General features: G+C 42.8%; 2 protein-coding genes across 2 annotated transcripts in view; both read right to left on the bottom strand.

The window, feature by feature from the left end:
• Positions 1–403: 403 nt before the first annotated feature.
• Positions 404–5639, bottom strand: LOC134453596 (extracellular calcium-sensing receptor-like). Its single transcript, XM_063204376.1, has 6 exons — positions 5385–5639; positions 2257–3090; positions 1900–2106; positions 1858–1860; positions 1487–1610; positions 404–1314 (listed from the first exon to the last, which is right to left on the bottom strand). The coding sequence occupies exons 1-6, from the start codon at positions 5622–5624 to the stop codon at positions 404–406; spliced, it is 2319 nt and encodes a 772-aa protein (XP_063060446.1). The 5' UTR covers positions 5625–5639.
• Positions 5640–7328: 1689 nt separating this feature from the next.
• Positions 7329–21700, bottom strand: part of plch1 (phospholipase C, eta 1) — a 73669-nt gene continuing 59297 nt past the window's right edge. The window contains exons 15-23 of the mRNA XM_063204565.1: positions 21248–21427; positions 19499–19606; positions 17974–18098; positions 16705–16789; positions 15848–15994; positions 15092–15171; positions 14638–14697; positions 12616–13003; positions 7329–11403 (exon numbers count right to left, since the gene is read on the bottom strand). Of these exons, the coding sequence (XP_063060635.1) occupies positions 8930–11403; positions 12616–13003; positions 14638–14697; positions 15092–15171; positions 15848–15994; positions 16705–16789; positions 17974–18098; positions 19499–19606; positions 21248–21427 (3647 nt within the window). The 3' untranslated portion in view covers positions 7329–8929. The remainder of the gene's footprint in view (positions 11404–12615; positions 13004–14637; positions 14698–15091; positions 15172–15847; positions 15995–16704; positions 16790–17973; positions 18099–19498; positions 19607–21247; positions 21428–21700) is intronic.

Below are 21700 nucleotides of genomic sequence, written 5' to 3' on the forward strand. Positions count from 1 at the left end.
TGTGTGTGATTTTCGGTCACTAAATCTTCAGTGGATCATAGTATCTCTCTAATTCACAGAGAATTAGATCTTATGCTAACAGTCTCAACAGACATTGACAGGAAGGTGAAATGGAAAAGCAAAAATGTGCTCTCTGTCCTGAAATCTAACTTGTGTCTCATGGGGCATTGGTTTGGCCCACAGCCTCCCAATTGCGCTACGTAATTTGGACTTTGGAGGAAAATAACTGGAGACCACTGGTGTACACCACATTGATGGACATTGGACTTGTTATATGTCATAATGGTTTTTACATTCTGTACACTACATTGATGGCCATTGAACATATGTCAAAATATTTATAATGAAATTCAGAACATGTCATGGACAAAAAAATGTCCTCTAGTAAGGAATGTGTTCATTTCTATGTCTTCTCAGACTTGCCCATGAGGAACTTCTTGGTGTTTTTATGTGGTTGTATTAATATAATGAAGCATTTCGGAGCAAAAATGCAAAGGAGGAGGCCAAAGCTGGAAGACAGTATGGCGAAGATCTCCACAGCAATGGCATACTTGCCCGGCGAGCTGACGTAGGCCGGCACGAAGGCGATCCACACCGCACAGAAGATCAGCATGCTGAAGGTGATGAACTTGGCCTCGTTGAAGTTGTCCGGGAGCTTTCTAGCCAAGAAGGCCAGCAGGCAACAAATCGCTGCCAGCAGTCCAATGTACCCCAGCAATGTGGCAAACCCTTCCACTGACCCCAGAGTGCACTCCAGAATGACCTTTGACCCTTTGAGCCCTGTGTTCCTGTGTGGCTGCGGAGGTCTTACGGAGAGCCATACCGCACATATGATCACCTGCACGCAGGTGAAGAGAAGCACGCTGCCTCTCTGTTGACCCGGTCCAAACCATTTCATCATGGAGTCAGAACCGGGCCTTGCTGATCGGAAGACAGCCAGAACCACTATGGTCTTGACCAGGATGCAGGATATGCACAGGACAAAGCTGATCCCAAACGCTGCCTGTTGGATGCGGCATGACCAGTGGGTTGGCTGACCCATGAACAACAGAGAACACAAGAAGCACAACTTGAGAGACATGAGAAGCATGAAACTGAGCTCTGAGTTGTTGGCTTTCACGATGGGTGTGTGTCTGTTGTAGACAAAGACGACTGCTACAGCCGCTGTCATCACAGCACCCGACACTGCCACTGTTGTGAGCGTGATGCCCATAGCGTCGGTAAAGGACAGAAACTCCACAGGTAGAGGAACACACTTGTCCTTCTCATCATTGGACCAAAACTCCAGAGGGCAGCGGTCACACGTTAGAGAATCTAAAAGATAAAAGCAAACAAACGACAACTTGTTAGGAGAGTAAACCTATGCTTGCATATTGTTGACTGTGTTCATGTCCCAAATTGACAAATAAATACAGTAATTACTTAGACATTACTTGGGCATGTTGTTCAAAGTATACTGTATATATGATATGATTTATATCCACACCAGTCTTGTTGCTGATCTCTCCGTCTGCACAGGGAAGGCAGTCAAAGCAGCAGATGGGCTCCCCCTTGCGTGTGGCCTTCCGAGTCCCTGGAGGACAGGGCTCACTGCACACAGACACTGGCACCTGCACCACACAATGGGGAAGCACTATCAGTTCATTGTGTAGTAATGACAATATGTACTTTTAAGCATTTTCCTTATCAGTAGGCATTTCATGACGCGTTATTGATTCAAATCCCTTCATATTCCCTCAATTAAGTTTACACATGCCAATTTTTAATTCCACAAAAAGCAAAGAGGGGTGCTCGCCAAGCACCAAATTGAATAGAACCAGCCCTGCCCCCACTTCCCCACGTGTATACATTCTGTACAGTCTATTTGTATGCAGGTGCCAAAGATTTAAACATGATTACTTTTGATCCAGTGGCCCACCAGATGGCTGACTCCTCCATGTGTAGTTTGAAGCCCTCAACGCGGCCGACTGTGCTGTAAGTTAGCACACCGTCAGGTGAGGCCTGCCAGTTCACAAGGTCATACACAGCAGGGATGTCCCCACCTTGGAAGAAGAAATTCTCCCCAATCTGAGTAGTGAAGTTCACTTGACCCAAATGTTGCAGGACCTTGACAGACCACATAATTACAGTAAAGCTCACTTTTTTAAAAGTCAAGTTAGGTCTTCTTATGTACAAGTATGGCACGATATCTTCTGTAGGTTGTTTTTGTATCTATTTATGTATTTTTGATTATCTTTTTTTAGATGCAGTATTTACCTCAGCTGCACTAATGTTATAGTTGGATGAGCACTGCTGCTGGCTTCTGTTCATCGCACTGTCTTCTACTGGACCGCATGCCAGTAAAGAGTGGAATGCGTGTGCAACAGCGTACACGGCTAAATACACATTATAGGTCACCCGTAGGTGAGTGGTGTCTGTGAAGGTGCTCTGCACCCCTTGCAGGCTCTCGGCCCCACTGCAGAGCGGCAAGGACGCTGATTCAGAGCCAGAGAGACTGAAAGGTTCACATCCAAACTCCTCCCTCCACAGGTCCCTCAACAGGGCATCTCTGGGGTGGTGGGAAGGATGGAGCCTCCGTAAGTGGTTCTCCAGACCTGGGATGGGAGCACTCCTTATGGCCACCCCTAAAACCCCGTTGGCGATAGTTCTCATGGCCGGGTTGTTCAGTAGGTACGAGCTGGTGCTCCAGGCCTCACTGGCGAGGAATTGTCTGCCAGTCACATTCCTGCGGGCAAGCTCCAGCAGCAGTGCCCCGGCATCAGTGTACCAGGCAAACACCAGCACCACTCGAGCTGAAGACTCCTGTACAGTAGTGGCTATACGTTGTATATCCTGAGCCAAAGTCTCGCGGGTGAATGTCTCAAAGAAAGCCAGGCATATCCCTGATCCCTGCGCCCTCTCTCTGAAGGCTTGCACTGCCAGGAGACCGTAGTCGTTATTCACAACCACGGCTCCCACCCAAGTCCACCCGTAATGCTCAGCGAGGTGGGCCATGGTCCGTGCCTGATAAACATCACTGGGAATCGTGCGGAACACGTTGGGGAACTCCTGCCTGTTACTCAGACAGGCACAGCTGGCTTGATAGCTGATCTGTGAAGAACAGGTTTGAAGTCATAAATGAAAAAAACCAGAAGTCTGCACATTTTCAGCTGCTGGATCACCACAACAATTTTGATAAAGAAATTCTGCTTTAGTCATGTGTGCTTTTGGTTTCCTAACGTAAGACATGCAGATGATTTGCATTACAAATATATAAATTCAAAAACATACCGGTAGTATAATTTTACAAAGTCAACTGAATTTAAATAAATTGCATTTCCATCAGATAACGATAAATACAGATTAAACATTGGCCTAGTTCACATTATGTTTTCAATTCAGAATTAATAATTCAGAATTAAATAGTTCCATCGAGTTAAGTTTGCACTTTCATTTAAAAGTGTTAACATGATGTTTTCAAAGCGAAACTAAGTTTTACTCTGAATTAAATGAATTAAATCATTCTGATTTGCATGTGTCATGTGAACGAGGCCAACGTCATTATATTCTCTTGCACATTTGAGATATAACATTTGATACAGTGGTGTAGTCTACATAGAATGCAGATATACACAGTATACCCACCTGAAAATGTCAGGGATTTCAGTATACCCACCTAAAATGTATGATTTAGTATTTAGAATAACACAGTACACCCACCACAAAAAAGCACAAATATATAGTATACCCACCTCAAAAAAGTAGACTACACCACTGATTTGATACATTTGATACAGTCCCAGGAAAAAGTTTGTACACCCTTTGAAATTTCTTACCTTTCTGTCAAAATTGGTCATAAAACATGGTCTGATCTTCCCGGAAATCACAAGAAGGAACAACCAGAGTCTGCTTTAACTAATTCAACCCAAACATTTACAAGTTTTCATATTTTCATTGGCCATAAGATGTAAACATTCACAGGACAGCAAGGCATAAGTAAGTACACCCTTGCATTCAATAGGTTTTAACCCTAAGTTAGTCGCAATAACCTCAACCAGATGTTTCCTGTAGTTGCAGATCAGATTAACAAAACAATTTGGATGTATCTGGTCTCCCTCTTCTTTAGAAAACTGCCTCTTGTCAGCAAGGTTTGTGGGATGTCTGGAGTGCATAGCTTTCTTGACTTGATGCCATATAATCTCAATTGTTTTTTGTCAGGGCTTTGACTGGGCTATTTCAGAATGTGTATTTCATTATTATGAAGCCATTCTAAAGTCAATTTGCTTCTAAAGTATGGGTTGTTGTCACATTTCAGCACCCATCCTCCACTTTTTTCTGTAAAATATCTCGATAAACTTCTGAATTCATTGTTCCACTGATAATAGCAAACTGTCAAGGGCCTGAGGCAGCAAGGTAGCCGCATATAATGATGCTCCCGCCACCATACTCAAAGGTGGAGATGATGTTTTGGTGAAGGTGTGGTTCTCCAGTTCTCCTCCAAACATAACATTGTGTGTTCCCCTGAACAATTCAACTTTGATTTCAACGTTGGTCTACAGAATATTTTGCAGTAATTCTATGAAGCATATAAATGCTTTTTCGCAAACCTCAAAGGTGCAACAATATTTTTTTGGACAGAAACCCCATTAATTTTAGATTGGCAGAATGAATCCCATTTTAAGCTATTCTTGGTTACATCTCCTCTTCTGAGTATGGTGGCGGGAGCATCATTATATGCGGCTACCTTGCTGCCTCAGGCCCTTGACAGTTTGCTATTATCAGTTTAACAATGAACTCAAGTTTATTGTGATATTTTACAGAAAAAACGTGAGGAAGTCTGTTACACAGTTGAAGCACACAAGAGTATGGGTCCTGAAATGTGACAACAACCCATATTTTAAAAGCAAATCGACTTTAGAATGGCTTCATAATAATGAAATACACATTCTGAAATAGCCCAGTCAAAGCCCTGACAAAAAACAATTGAGATTATATGGCATGAAGTCAAGAAAGCTATGCACTCCCGACATCCCACAAACCTTGCTGATGAGAGGCAGTTCTCTAAAGAAGAGGGAGACAAGATACAAACAGATTGTTTTGTTAATCTGATCTGCAACTACAGGACAAGTCTGGTTGATGATATTGCAACTAACTGAGGGTTAAAACCTACTTAACGCAAGGGTGCACTTACTTATGCCCTGCTCTCCTGTGAATGTTATGGCCTTATGACCAATAAAAATATGATAACATGTAAATGTTTGGGTGGAATTAATTAAAGCAGACTCTAATTGTTCCCTCTTGAGATTTCCGGTAAGATCAGACCATGTTTTATGATCAATTTTGACAGAAATGTAAGAAATTTCAAAGGGTGTACAAACTTTTTCCTGGGACTGTATATGACTCACCATGGGCACCTGCAGAGGACTGAGTATCCTGGACAACATGATGGTTTGGGTGGAAGATGCATCCCCTATGATCACTCTCACAGGTCCGGTAGATTTGCACGAATGATTTCCTCCGCTGATCATAGACATGGCTGCTCGCAAGGACCAGGGGTACCTACAGTTATCTAGGATTTGGTAGCCGAGCCGTACTCCTGGCAGAAGGTGGGCATTCCGGTTTATCTCGTCCACAGAAAACGCCATTGTTTGGGCCCATTGGTAAGGTTCACTCTGAAAACTGATAAGTTAGACTTACACAAGTTAGGACTGTTATGGATACTAATACTTGCCAATGCTTGTGGCATTTCTCTCATGCTTCACAACAGAGTAGTCACTGACACATTATACATATGATGACTTAAATAAAATGTGCTATGATTAACAGTTATAAGTGCAGGTGTTTTTCAGTGTGTGTTTCAATGTGTAAACATCAGTTTCATTAGACTAAACATAATACTGTAGACTATATAGTTTACAAAAGATGTTGTTTAATTGGTTGTGTTATTTTACAACACTATGAAAAAAGTTCAAAAGAGATGATGGGTCATTTCAACACATACCTATATGTAGTTATATTAAAATACTATGAGATAAAAACATGCTATAAAGAGAGAGTGAAAAATTGAAGAGAAATATGGTATAGTTGGCATGAATCATCTTGTGATGCACAGCAGTTCCAAATGTCCGAATTACCATCAAAACACACACACTACTGTATAATTTACGCCGTGTCTGACAAAACAATTGAGCTTCCAAGCTCATTATGGACATTATTAAATATATTAAATAACTTGTATTACAGAGAGATGTTTTGCAGAGTTTGGTTACCCTACGAATGCAAATGACTTCAGATTTTTGCTTAAACAGTCCATTCAGGTGGCAAAATGATATTAAATGGATTAAGAAAAAACATTTTGTTGCCAGTCCACTTACCGAGAGCAAGGTTTTAAAGCAGGCTTCCTGGTGAAGCTGAGGTCTGGAGTAGGTGGCTGGTTGTGCACCACAAAGAGTCCTCCAATGACCACGTCTCCATCCTGAGAGAGGCCGCGGTCATCCACCCCCTCAGGCTCGTCCCAGCGCACACAGCTCTGCTGCTGCTCGAGCTCCACCACTGGGGTCTCTGCCATCACGTCCACGGCCCCTCCAGGCACCCAGAGCAGAAGAAGCAGCAGCACCCTGGCAGAGGTCTGCAACAGAGGGGCTGACGAAGAACCGGGCATGGGTGACACTCGCTCTCCTGGCCTGGCTCACCTCCAGCTAGCTCTCCACCAGTGTGTCTGAAGGTGCTGCAAATATATCAGTATTTGTGGAGAGCAAACAGTCCTGAGAGGACTTGAGCAAAACAACACTTATTACACAAAATTGTTTTTAATCTATCTCGAGAGACAAACTGTTAAGAATAATTGCTCAGCATTTAGTGATGAATGTGTGGTTGACTGATGCTGCACTGGGACTGTAATTAAGCCAGGCCTGTTGAACTACAGTACACTATAGTGAGGGCTGGGCTGGCATATCTGGGTAGACTGCTGTTCAAAGACTCCCATTAGGTCTTCTGGTTACAGCAACATCTAAATTGCACACTGTAACTGCTGAGCAGACATTAGAATAACAGATTACCTTTTTAGTCACTGTTAAACACAGGGCAATTGCCAGCAATGTTTTTGCCTGGGCACTTAAATCTAGCCCAGATAGACAACACAACATGTTAACGTATTCATTTCATTTTGGCAATTCAATAGCCTGCAACGTCCTACAATACACCAAAATAATATTCAGTTAATCTTTGAATTTACATCTACCCACATTAGGTTACAAACGTCTCTTATTAACAAACCAAATCTCAGTCATTTCATTCACATCATGGAGGAGGACGGAAATGATTCATGGCCACTTTCTTCAAATCTTCAGAGTTTTATTGCAATCGTAGGGAAATGCTCTGCTTTCCATTTGGTGCAGATACAAACAGATTATATAATACATCGACACCAAAATAATATCAATCCTACCATGTCAATGCATCTTAACCAATATGTACATTTCAAAGTAACAAATACACTGTGTAATAATACACTGTAGAAGTCGCATTTATTTGAATTTTGCTTTTGGTATCAAAGCAATTATAAAAATAAAAGTTTAATTATATTGACATTATTTTGTTGTATTTGCCTTGTTGTCATTATTGAAATCAAGAGAAAGGTAAAGCAAGCAGGTCTATGTATTGCATCCAGTAGGTTTTTAAAAATTCAATCTGTGCAAAAGCATGAAAACATCTAAAACTTGGTGCATAGTCATGCTTGACAAGTCCACTGTTAACATGCATTCTTAACATAGTCTCCATTGTAACTTATAAACAGGAAAATGCATGGTGCTTTTAAATAGAAACAAACAACATCTGTATATACAGTACAAACAGAGCAAAATACATAGGAAGACTGTACAGCTCTATTAAAATAGGAGCCAAATGTATAAGTATACACACATACACATTTTCAAAGGACAACGAGAAAGACCAATAGACAAAAGACCATACTGCTATTATATCACAGTACAGTCCTATTACCTTGGACTCGAAATTGAAGCGGTAACTCTGAGTAAGGTCACAATTGTTACAAACAGTAAAGACTGAAGAAAATTCACCAGTTGTTGTAGGCCAGAGAAAAAATTGAAGCCTCACAAGCAGGACAGCGAGACAGGACTTTTTCCACACATAAAAACAGGTACACGTATAGTACCGTATGTACAACATGTTGTCTTTACAGCCAATCATCCTCAACATTAGCAAATGTTAAAGTGTGAAATGGGATGGGGTACATCATACATACTGTACGTTGACGTACGTCGTACACAGTAGGAGCCACTCATTTTTTCCCATTCCATGTGCATACCATGGGACTTTGATGGGACTTCCAAAGTGTTTCGCACGGGACCTGGCAAGAAGCAAGTTGGCAAGATGCAAGATGGTGCCATCTAGGGCTGTAACGATAAACTTAACTCACGATTCGATTTGTATCACAATGTTTGATCTACGGTTCGATACAACCCACGATTTGTGACCCATAGAAAAGGTTACAAAAGGGCAACTTATGATATTTTTTAAAGTTTTAAAATAATAAGGATATTGATTTCAAGCTTGGAGGCACTATCACATCATATCGTGTGGTTGTTTTCTGGACTGAAGTGTAACAGAACTTTGAAAGGGCATTTCACGATACTGCCTCCTTGTATCACGATACAGTATCGTGACTGAGTATCATGATTTCTCGGTTCGATACAAAATCGTTACAGCCCTAGTGCCGTCAAAAAACATGTTTGACAAAGAAAACACATACATCCATCTCAAATACTGTAGGTGCTGGACATCAACTGAAACCAAAAAGGGCATGTTTCCCAAAATGTCATATTAAAAAAGAGAAACGGGAGCCTGGTGTCGCAGACTTTTGTTGTTTCAAAAATTTGCACACAAAAATATCAGTGGCTCCTACTGATCAGTTCATGGCAGGAAACTCATATCATAGTCTGAGCAGAAAGTAGACCTCAGGTTCTGAGGGAAGACTCGAGTCAGTTGTGTGTGCTGAGCCGTTATTAGTGTAGTAATGGTCACCGTAGCTGTATCGGACTGAAGCACAGGCTCCCTCAGGCAGTCCTCTGTCCTCCAGCTGTTCCAGGTACCCTGCAATGTAGGAGCCGGTGGAGTGTCTGTTGGCCAGAGGGTTCTGCTGCGTGCCTGCTGGTGACTTCTGCCGCAGCACCACCTGGTTGCTGTTGGTCTGGGCCGTGGCAGCGGAAGCAGACGGCAGCCGAGATTGCTTCAGCGCCTCCTGTTTCTCGCGGGCGCGATTGGCGATGTGTCGCACGCGGCTCTGGCTGCGTGAGGACAGCCGGCGATGAAGGAGGGGCGGGGGATCTTCGAGATCGTCTGCTGCTGCTTCCTGCGCTGAGCTGACGGGGCATGGGTGGAGGGAGGGCAGGGATATTGGCAAAGGCTTGGGAAGGATGAGTTTGGACTGGTGCCGTTCTTCCTGCTCCAAGTTCACTAGCTTACGTAACTGTTCGGTTAAGGGGTCTGAAGATTGAGGTTGCTGCTTAAAGCCTATTCGTCTGGGGTCTCGAGCCGGCGTGACGAAGCTGCGGCTGATGACCTTGTACTTGCTTTGGAAGTTACAGGATATGTCTTCAGACGTCAGGTCACCGAGGCTCTTAGACTTGCAGGGGCTCGGGGCTTTAGACACTTGTGGTGGTGGTGGAGCTAAACTTCGCTCCACACCAAAGGGTGCTGTTTGGGTTTGGGTTTGGGTTTGGGTGTGCTGAGAATAATTAGTTGGGGCAAAGCCATTTTTGGTGCATGTAGAGGGGGGAGTATCATAGTCTAATACTGGAGAATACAAATCCCTGTGCAAGGTCGGGTTCTGCCTCTGACGCTCGGACAGGTAATCAGCATATGAGATGTTCTCATAAAGAGACACTCCATCATTATGTCCATTTCTATCCTGTGAAGTTCCATGTCTTCCATTCGTTATGTGTCTAATATGATGAGTGGTTTGGTGGGGGGCCCTAGAAACAGGCCTGTTACTAAAGCTGTGGTGATTGGAGCTAATAGCAGAAGAGCCATTGGGTTGGTTGAACTGTGTTGGGGAACTTACAGTTCTGTGACGAGGCCAAGGTAGGACAGTGGGATTGTGAAGAAGAGGTGATGGCGCGTGCGAGGGTCTTTTATGCAGAGGGGAAGCATAGTGTCCATTGTGTATAGTATCCACAGACGCAGTGTTATTATTATTTCTGTGGCCATTCCAATGGCGTCGTGGAGATGCAAGTGCATCCTCCATTGGATCTCCATCTACATTGAGCTCGACCTCCATTAGGCTACTCCCTGCTGAGTCGTGGCACAGGAGGAAGTGGTCAGGGTTTGGAGGACTGGCGCATGGTGATGTGACATAGCCACCTGCCTCCTCCCAGGTACACTGGGATCTGGACGGAGTATTATATTGGCCTCTTTGGCTTATTTGACCCCAAGAGACAGCAGAAGCAGTGCCTTCAAGATCCACACTGACGTTGTCGTCATGCTGCTGTTTGGTCGTGAAAGAATCCACAGCACTATCATTGTGTCCGTACCTTTGAACGGTCTTGTCATCGCTGTTGCACTCGTCCCTTTGGTTATGTACAGACGCAGGAGACAGGACTTCCTCATCGAGTATAGTGTAAACGGCATGGTCCGTGGTCTCTGGACTTGAGAGAAGTAAAGGCTCTGAGTAAAATGGAATTGTACATGGGCCACTACTAGCAGTGTTCTGGCTGGCTTTTCTTGGGGATGTCTGTGTTTGTGATCTTGAGGGAGCTTTGAGAGGACTGATTAAGTGATCTGTGGTTTTGTGGTGTGAATGGGCTTTGCTGTGTTTGTTGGACTTTGGAGTCACACTGAAGAGAGACGGGACACAAGTTGATTTCCCTGATTCTTTTTTAGGGGTAGCATGGTCCATGGAGAGTTCAAATTGACCGATCAAGGCAGATATTGATGCACAAGTGTCATACTCATTACCTAGGGAAACGGCATCGATGAGTCTTGAGATGGTGCTGTCTTGAGTAGACAACACACTCTGTTGCTCATCCTGGTCCACGGCAGGAGGGGAAGGAGAAGAAAGAGCTAGTTCGTGATTTGCTGGGCTCAAAATGTCATTTTCACGATTGTTCAATTCCACTTGGTCAGATAAACCCAAGCCTGGCTTTGATGAAGATGGATCACATATGATTGACAGCTCCTCAGCGCTGGTCCGCTGAGGAACGCAGTCCAGTGGAGGGTCCATGCACAGGTCATCCACGTGCGCCTCTCCTCCGCCAATCACGAGATATGCCGTATTGCCCATCTCATCCGAGCCAGGGATGTTGTCAGCGCTAAAGGAACGGTCATCAGAAATACTATGTGGTGGAGCTGATGTTTCGATGAGGAGATCTACGGAGATGGATCTGGGGCTTTCAAAGTGGGACAAATCTGTGGAATACAAGACAGAGAGAAGAACTATGTTAGAATACTGAGATAGAATGATGTAGAATGGAAGGATGGAACACCATTCCTGACGACATGGCGACCGCAACACAAACAAAGACAAATGTGATGTAACCACCAAGTTGCACTGTGAGTGGAGGGAGTTTGAGAATGGAGTTTTGTTGTAGGGTGTAAAAGGAACATCGAAGAATAAAGCACAGACGTTGAAAGATGTAACCAGATGACATCTTCGGCACAAACGAGATATTTGTATTTCTTTTTGAGAAATAAAAAATTACATCAGTGAAATGATGTAATATTGAAATGTTTTTGATGAGACAACCTTAGTAAGGCTTTTTGGTTTACCTGCTGGGGTTTCCTAGTCAGTTTTCTACTATAGGGAAGCACAACAGCAAAGACAGAACAAGACAAAGGCAAGTTAAGGTGTTAAGAAAGAAAAAACTTTAAAACTACTGCATGAGCCTCTCTTACAGGGGGAGGGCTACACAAAAGCTTGATTAAAATAAGAGCAATGCAAGAAAAATAATCAGACAATTCTCTTGAATCTTGCTGTATTGTGAGACCCAAGTGCAAGGCAAACATCAAACCAAAGCTTTGAACTTACCATTTTTTAACTTACCAACTTACTGATTTTTTTCTAAGAGACTTAAAATACAAAATAAACCTGCAGCCAGCTGGATTACTACTTTCAGGTAAGGTCTCTGGCTCAACATTCTTACTTTACTGTAGTCAAGGTGCTACCAGGACCCATTCATGACAAAATTACAAAGCACTACATCAATCCATACACACTGGCTATGTTTACATGACGTTTTTAATTCCGAATTAATAATTAAGAATTAATGAGTTCCGTCGAGTTATTTTTGTTCTTTCATTTAATTCCGAATTGTGACATATTTACATAACGTTTTCAAAGCAGAATTAAGCTTTATTCAGACTTAAAGAGAGTTAATTCGGAATATAACGTCTCATGTAAACTTAGCAACTGTGAATGGTTTGATAGCATTATGTGTGCATTACGTTTGATAGCATGCTGTGTCTCAAATGGTGCACTTGTCCACTTCAGGTACTATGTTTCAGTGCGTAATCAATACGACATGCAGTACACACTGAAACATAGTGCCTGAAGTGCACAAGTGCGCCATTTGAGACGCAGCGTTTCTGGGTAGAATCAGAGCACCACCGAGTGAGACTCACCGGTGAGAGCTTCAGTGATTGTGTCAGGCTTGTCGGGAGACGTCAGGCTGAGCTGTCCCTGCAGCAGTCTCTCCAGGGGCATGGAGACAGGCCGGTGCTGCAGAGGAGGTCTGGCTGCCGGTCGACGGTCCACTACCACTGCCGTCACCACTTCCTGTGGTTGTGAAGCCTCCTCGGCCTCGCCGCTGTTGTTGCTACTCTTCTTCGTGTCCTCTGCGGTGGCGTCGGCGAGAGACATTTTGGTCTTCTTGCGGCCTTTGGCAGGGGCACTGGCTGTACGTCGCAAGAGGTGGTCGCTCAGGGATCGCTTTCGCAAGGGCAGCCCGGTGTCCACGGATCTCTTGGAGCCCTTGTTGAACAGACCTCTGATGCCTTTAAGCTGTCGATTCTGCAGGAGTCATACCAAGAGATAGAATTGTGACTATGGTGCTTCCATAACAGTACACATAGTGAAAAAGTCTGCACATCCAAACGTCTGACCTGAGAGTAGGACAAGCGAATGACCAGATAAAAAGAGAAAGAAGTCCGCTTCAACCAGGGTTTTTTGCTCCCACTTGTTTTTTTTCCGTGACGTTTCAGGTCTGAAGAAGGTTGATTACCCGAAAAGTCACAGAAAAAAACAAGAAACAAGTGGGAATGAAAGAAACCCTGGTTGAGCCATGCTTCCATAACAGTAGACAAGACACATGGACACTGTTCACAAGGTCACTGTTCACGAAACACAGCAATGAATGAACGTCAAGCAATGTACATATGTCACAAAACACAAATATGGGGATCCAAGCAATATATAGATGTCAATCCTGAACCAAAATGATTGGGTAACACTTTATAATAATGTTCCTTAGTAAAGCCTCAGTAAATAATTCACTAATGATGAATAAAACATTAACAAATGTTTTTATTATTAACTAAGCTTTATTAATGCTTTATAAAATATCTACAAATGATATATTCAAGATTTTACACACCTTATAACTGACTATTTTATTCATTTACAAGCAACTTGTAAATGTTTGATAAATATGAAATATTAACATAACATTTCCTAGTCATTTACAAGCATTTGTTTACATTTCCTAATCATTTACAAACGTTTGTTAATGTTTTGTTCATCAATAGTTAATTATTTATTAAGTCTTTATAATGCTTTTTTGCATCCATTATTCTAAAGTGTTACCAATGATTGGAATAAAATGTAAATAAGATATGAACAAAGATTGATACACAATGCTCCTGGACAATCAACCCTTGTAAACTAATTCTCACTAAGGCTGAAATAACATGACAGGATGAGGGAAGAAAAAGTGCCGGCTCTGCAATATCATGACCTGCCAAAAGATGGCAGCACCATTTCCTTGATGAAAGAGCATTCTACCATCAGTCTAGTCTACACAGTACAGAAAGGATCACAATCTTATTTTGCTTTAACCCCAGGGTAATGCTTGCCTTTTTATTTTTCTCACTAATAATTTTCTGATACAAACACACAGAGAAACTCATAGCATACATACTGCATAATATACCACAACAATGTTAAATGCATGTATCTTTGTTAGATACTGAGCTGTGTGAATTGATTATTTTCCTTACAAATACACATTCCTTCTAAATATAAGACAAAACACATTTGTATATCCAGGCAACGTTATTTTGAAGTCACCAAACTGCATTTGTCATGTGCATCCTGTTTTTTTTTTTTCGATCAGTGTGTTCTGGTATTTGTTTACGCGCTTGATTTCTAAATATAGTGCCATAATGCATTTTACTTGTAAAATCAAACAGGCCTCTGAAGAAAGCTGACAATCATGGCACCTCTAAATTGCTATTTTTCTGGAGATAAATTCAAACATGCAGATGCCCAAGCCCAACATTTATAACAAAGACTGCTTAAGATACAGACACATACAATACAACATACGTAAGATACATTCTTGCAAAGTGCACACATACACAATGTACCAATGTACTGTACAACAGATCATGCCCTGCACATGCAGTACACTGAGGCGTACAGGATACCTTATTAGCGCCTAGAAAGTGCATAATAGTATAGCTGGGATTGAGGACTAGGGGACTCCACTGGAAAGCAAGAAAAGAGTGATGCATAACATTTGACATGTCTACAACAACAACAAGTCCTGAATTTAATAAGTTCTGAAGTAAACATAGGGCCGGCCCGAGGCATAAGCGAACTATGCGGTGGCTTAGGGCCCCCAAGCCACCAGGGCCCCCATGAGCAGTGAAGTTCCACGAAGAAATGAACTGTCTTCTAATTTCCCTAGTCATACTTTTTCTCATATGCCATCTACTATGATGAATGAAACAGGAGCAACACTATGTATCCGGTATGGGGGGCCCCGGATGAAATTTTGCTAAGGCCCCATAAAGGCTTGGGCCAGCCCTGAGTACGCAGCACAGGCTACTGCCATCCATTTTTGCTCAGCTAAGGGCTAAGGGCTAAGGTCAGCCTCACCTTTCCATACACATCATGCACCGTGACGTGGATGAAGATGGACGCCTCCGTCAGTCCCTCCAGGTAAACATGTCGGTACCCTAGCAGAGAGAGCGAGAAAACAAAATATGAGGAAATAGGAAAAAGCGAGAAAAAGAAAGAAAGGATGGAAATAGAATGGGAAAGGAGGGGAGAAAGACAGAAACATTTGACAGAAAGACAGAGAGACAGATCGATCATAGCAAAAAATGCAATGATGTCAGTGACACAAAGATGAATCAACAATTCAGATAAATTAAGTACAGTCAGATCCCATCATTTAAATGACTTCTGTGTGCCAAAGATGTGTTGTCAACCATTGGTGTTAATGGCATGTTGGTGGTGACAATTCAGAAAACTCATTAACCCCTTAGTGCAGAGCCTATGTTGTAACATTATTGTCACCAAAATTGTAATGGCTACATGTCTTAATCTGTTACTTAAGGTTGTTATGACGTAGTTGAGTATTTTCAGCAAATAATGAATAGGCAATGCCGGCGACCCCATCTGCACCAAGGGGCTACACACCTTAGCCTGATCATCATCAACTCTCAAGTCTCTTTGAGACTTGGTCTGACCAAGAGTATAACAATTACATTTCTCAAACGGCATGGTTGACGTGCCTCCCTTGGTTTGCTTATGGTTGTATGCTCCTCGACAAAGTGGGAGGAGTTCCCAATTTTTCGGGAGCTCAGAAACGATATTGCTTTGCTCTTGGCCTGACAATAGTACACACACCTGGCATGAGGCTGCTGAAGGCCACGGTTCTCTGGCCAACAAAATCTCTCCCGATGGGGTCGTGGTCCCAAACCAGGAAGCGCACCAGCGCCATCTCTGGCATGTGCAGGGTGAAGGACAGAGTCTCCTCCCACACAGGGTTAAAGCCTTCAAGACAAACAAACACTTTACTTTACTCCTGTTACCACATGAACGAACAACAGGAAAACTACTGCTGAGGTATGGAGAAAACACATAAAGAGTTCAGATGCAAACTGTAGAGTCTAATTGTGATAGGCTTACAGAGAGAACGTGATATACAATATATACAGAATTTGTAATTTTGGTGAACTCCTTTCAGGGGTGCACATCAACAACAATCATCTTTTTAAAATTAGCATAGCATATTTTCACTGTAGAGATGAGCCATACATGTATTTATATTTGTATGCTTTTTTTTGCTGGACATGATGTTTCCTTGTGCAGATTTTACAACACTGCCACATTACAAAGCATTGCTCCACACACACTCATCCATTACATTTCATTTAGCAGATTTCATTGAATGACAAAAGACCAACAAAGGTCGGCGTCTGCGCCTGCACTTTACACACGTGTATTGCTTGGTGCGTGCACTCCCAAAAAATAGTAATCACTCATGATAATGGAAAAAAGGAGGCCCACGCAAGGCTTGTGTGAAAAAGTGTACTGAAGCCGAAATTAAACAACAGAAGTCTGAGGTTAACTGGAGAAACAGACGTTTCGGGGCGAGTCCATTCTCAATGCCTCCAGTCCTAAGCGACTTACATAACAGCACATAACCATCAGCAGCATACAGTAGCCTACAATGAGGCTTCAGGCTCTCGTACTGTACGCACCATTGTCGTCGACCACTCTGGTCTGTTCTTTGCAGCAGTCCACTGGAAGGCCAATGATCTCCACCTCCACAAAGGGGTCAATGATCTGAGGGCATGGAGACAGGCAGAGAGGGACAGACATGTTAAAGGTCAGTGAGTAGGCTTGATGTGAAGGATGCAAGAAACAAGGGCATATTCATGGGCCCCAGAGTCGCCATCTTATAGTGACATTGTTTTGATATTCAGCAATGGCAATGGCATTCTAACGACTACGGGCACACGTACCTATGAAAGGATTAAGCAAAAAAAATGATGTTTAAACAACATCTGTATGCACTTTTACAAACTGGGTGTTTGGTAGGTATGTAATTCCTTGCAAGCTAGCAAGAAATTGTTTTATGTACATATTGTACATTCCCAAACGCACTCTCAGTGAGACAAACACATAATTCAAAACATTATTACATAATCTATTGATGTCGGGCAATGTATCTGAGAGACAAATTGTCTCGGGGTGATACATTGTTGCCAACACATACAGTAGAGTATGTAGGCCGTCGATGGAAGCTCTTCACACACACTTACCAGCCTTCTCATATCTAACCACTGAGACAGGCACGCTAAATTCCAGTAGGATGTTATGTACTCAGCACTTGCAAAGAAGGGTTGGATTACGTAAACTCAAGGAGGTGTTCTCCAGTGCTGGTATAACCTGAGGTCATGGTGGATCCAGGGGGTATTCAGAGAAGGTGGTTTAGTAGCAATCCAGCGTAAATTAAAAAGGCGCATCATGTAATATTTTTAGATGGTCATTTCCAGAATTCATGCTGCCCATTAAAAACGGTTACCTTTTTCATGAATACTTACCACACCACCATCAAATACTACTTCTACTTTATACACCTCTCCTCCAGTGAAAAGGAGGCCGGCTAGTGCAGGTCGATGTGGAACATTAGTCCTCCCTCCTGATGCCTCATGCTATACTGATACACTACACAGTACATTTTCTAGTGTTAATTCAGCACTTAGAGAGTCCATTTGGATGTTGCCAAATATCCTTAGGATGGCTGTCTGCGGGTAAAAATGGCACATAGCAGAGAAAAACGCCCAATTTTTAGCCATATAAACAGAGATACTGTTGCTTGTTAGATCGTCTCTGATATAAATCAATAGAATTGGGCAGGATTTAGTGCTTCCAGGCGGGTTTAGAGCATTTTTTGGGGCTGGAAATCATCAGCCTCAACCCTGCTTCTACAGCTTAGACCTCTGCACTGGAGGAGGAAGGCTCACCTCTCCTCGGTCGCCCAGCATGGAGTCAGGAGGCTTGGGGAGCTGCTGCCCGCTAATGATCTTCAGTACCAGCTGCTTCTTGGGAGAGGCTGGGAGCGGGTCGTCAGCGAAGGGGTTGAAGGTTCCTGTGAGAGAAGAAAGGGAAGTAGCCTGATTATCATCGACTTTCAAATCCCTTCGAGACTTGGTCTGACCAAGAGCATAAGAATTAACGTTTCCCAAATGGCGTGGTTGATCCGGCTTCCTAGGTTTGCTACTGGATGATTGGTTTTCCGTCAAAGTGGGTGGAGTTCCCAATTTTTCTGGAGATCAGAAATGATATTTATATTGCTTTTGGCCTGACTAGAAGCAATGCTGAAGGTGTTGTATCACTAGGAGGGCGCGACCTGGCTAAAAGGGAAGCACTGATTTCTACACCAAAGCTTATGCAATTTAATCCAGCAACAGACATGCAAATCCAAACACATGTGAAGAATTCAGATTAAAAACCCTTTAAGTGCATTTCCAAATGTGTTTTAAAGTATCACCCATCTAAGAAAGCAATTTAAATTGCATTACCAAATCAAGACAAATAACAAAAGGTGTACTGGTTGTTAAGTTTCCTAAAATAATATTTCTGTGCATTCACCACAAACAAATGAAAAGGCTTTACATCCAAACTCTGTAATGTTTTCTACACTGTTCACCGAGTAACAGTCATGTTCATCTGTTTTACACTGCAACACCACAACATTCAACTGCATTCAGCCACTACCAATGAGGCCATTTTCTTCAACACCTTGCTAGGTGATAAAGTTCAACGCAGCTCATGTGTGTTTAATGTTATAGCAATGTCATCCAAATATTAATACCCTGTTCACCATATTACCCTCATACATACAGACATTTTCCTTAACACCTTGATAGGTGAGATAGTTCAACACAGCTTGTGTACATTTCATTTTATACTGGCAATGTCCTCCAAATACACTGTTCAGTGCATTTCTCCAGACAGTGTCCATCTCTTTCATTAAAACGGACTATAGCACATTCACGATTAAAAGGTGCCAAACATAAAAAAACCTGTGAAAAATGAAAGAAAAATGTCTGCACACTTAAATCCAACAGTAGTCAGTCACTAACTAACAATAGAGGCAACAACTGTGCCTGGATGCATGTCCATTGCCTCTTTTCCACTGCCAGTTTTCTGGTAGGCCTACAGCTCGACACAGTGCGACTCAGCCGCCACTTTCTGCTTTACGATTGAGCTGTGTTGTACTTATTGGAAAAGCAAAAAGTGGCGGCCGTGTCTCCATTGTTAGTGACTGACATTGTTAGACACGCACAGGCACACGCACACGCACACGCACACACACACACACACACACACACACACACACACACACACACACACACACACACACACACACACACACACAAACTGCGACTGACTACAGTTGTGCCTGGATGCATGTCCGTGTTTGTCATGTGTCATGTGCCTTCCAGACATTTTCGTCAACACCTCCTCGCTAGGTGAGAAACTCACCTTTACACATGGGTGATGGTTTTAGCACGTAGCCACTGCCTCCGTTGACCATGAACTTTGCCCGGTTCAGCTGCATCATACGACCCTCCGTCTGGTAGTTCAGCGCCACTAAAGCAGGAATGCAGACACATTATGGGGTGCATTTGTTTAATTTTACATCATAATCAAATGTTAGTAAATATAGGCCCTACATCGCCACAATTAGTATTGGAGTTTGTAAGCAGAGAGGCAATGTTAAATGTGATAATGGGTAAGTGCAAATGGGATGAAACTAAATGTGTTTTTTGTATGCCTACAATATGTGGACATTTCTGTAGGCCTACTGCATTCCCATTTTCATCAGTTTTATTCCTGCATGTCTTTATGTGGCAATGTATGAATTTCATTTGTTTGTGTGTCCATTTGTGTTGGCTTTGTCGTGCGTGCATACTAGCAGCACCATGAAGTCTGTATGCATGGTGTCTGGCAGAGCATATGGCTGGGCAGAGATCCCCCACCCCCCACCACAACACACACACACACACACACACACACACACACACACACACACACACACACACACACACACACACACACACACACACACACACACACACACACACACACACACACACACACACACACACACACACACACACACACACCATTCTGGGGTCAGTAGGTCAGCAGCTGTCACCGGGGAGAGTACTCATTAGGGTCTCCAGCCAACAGTACAGTTCGAGGTTATTAGGGCCCCGCCATGCAGATCAATTATATACATAATGCATGAATTCATAAATTAATGAATAACATTTGTTGTATGTATGCATATGGTTGGCTTGCTTTGACTTAATAATTAATGCATTTGTTCTACTAAATGCACGGACAGTAGTTGCTTGTGTTGACAAATTAATAAAAGTTGTTGTTGTCCGTCTATGTTGGTGTTAGTTCTTCAAAATGCTTCTAGTCGGAGAAACCGTCTTATTCCACTCTATATTCAACATCCACCTACACATTCTACTCCCACCTTCACTTCTTTTCCTGCACTTGCTATACAATCTCTTGGGTTGCCTGAGCTTGTCTTTGTCTCTCCATAGTAGGTCAAAAGCTGCCGGTTTAGAAGAAAGCACTGTAAATCTCCCATGGTGTATTTCAGTGATGATCAGTCTGCGACTAGAGGTGTCAAATGTATAACTCAAAAAAATAAATCCATGGTGTAAGTACAACACTAGCCCATGATTTTACATGGATAGCTGTTACACCATTTACTCCATTCTACCTGATGAGATATGTTATATGTATGTATATATGTATATATGTATATATGTATATATGAGAGATGTGTCCATACTGAAAAACACTAAAAACCTAACAAGGACCCACCACAAACTTCATCCAACCAGCGCAGAGTCAGCTGATCTTAAGACAAGAACACAGACACACAGATAAGTCTTCTGTGTTGGAAAGAAACTGTGTTTCTTTTTTTCACTTTTCCTTTTCCTTTTGATACCTCTGACAGGAAGTCAACCCACCCAGCTGGCAGCCCCCGTTCCAGTATGTATATATGAGAGATGTGTTATTACTGAAAAACACTGAAAACCTAACAAGGACCCACCACAAACTTCATCCAACCAGCGCAGAGTCAGCTGATCTTATGACAAGAACACAGGTCTTACTTTTTTCTTCTGTGTTGGAAAGAAACTGTGTTTCTTTTCTTAACTTTTCACTTTCGCTTTTGATACCTCTGACAGGAACAGGAACTCAACCCACCCAGCTGGCAGCCCACGTTCCAGTAGGTCTGCGGGTTGCAGTTGGAGGAGTCGATGCGGTAGGCGGAGGGGTAGATGCGGGAGAGCTGCAGCTGGTTGAAACGCAGGAAGTCTTCTGACCGCTGGTGGACCAGCTGCTGTGCCCTGGTCTCACTGAACGACAGCACATTCCCCGGGGCACCTACAGCAACAGACACAGACATTGAGTGCCAAGCACAATAATGCTAATAATAATAATAATAATAATAATAATAATAATAATAATAATAATAATAATAATAACTTGAATTTTATATAGCGCCTTTCAAGGAACCCAACTCAGAGAGGACAGACCATTCAGCCGGTACGATGTAGTACAGTAAGTTGCATTCACCTGTCACGCATTTACAGTGACACATAAAGGATATGTCGATACAAACATTCTATTTGTCAACTGCACAGAGATACTGCATCC

This window comes from Engraulis encrasicolus, chromosome 8, assembly GCF_034702125.1.
Source record: "Engraulis encrasicolus isolate BLACKSEA-1 chromosome 8, IST_EnEncr_1.0, whole genome shotgun sequence".
Classification (NCBI taxonomy): domain Eukaryota; kingdom Metazoa; phylum Chordata; class Actinopteri; order Clupeiformes; family Engraulidae; genus Engraulis; species Engraulis encrasicolus.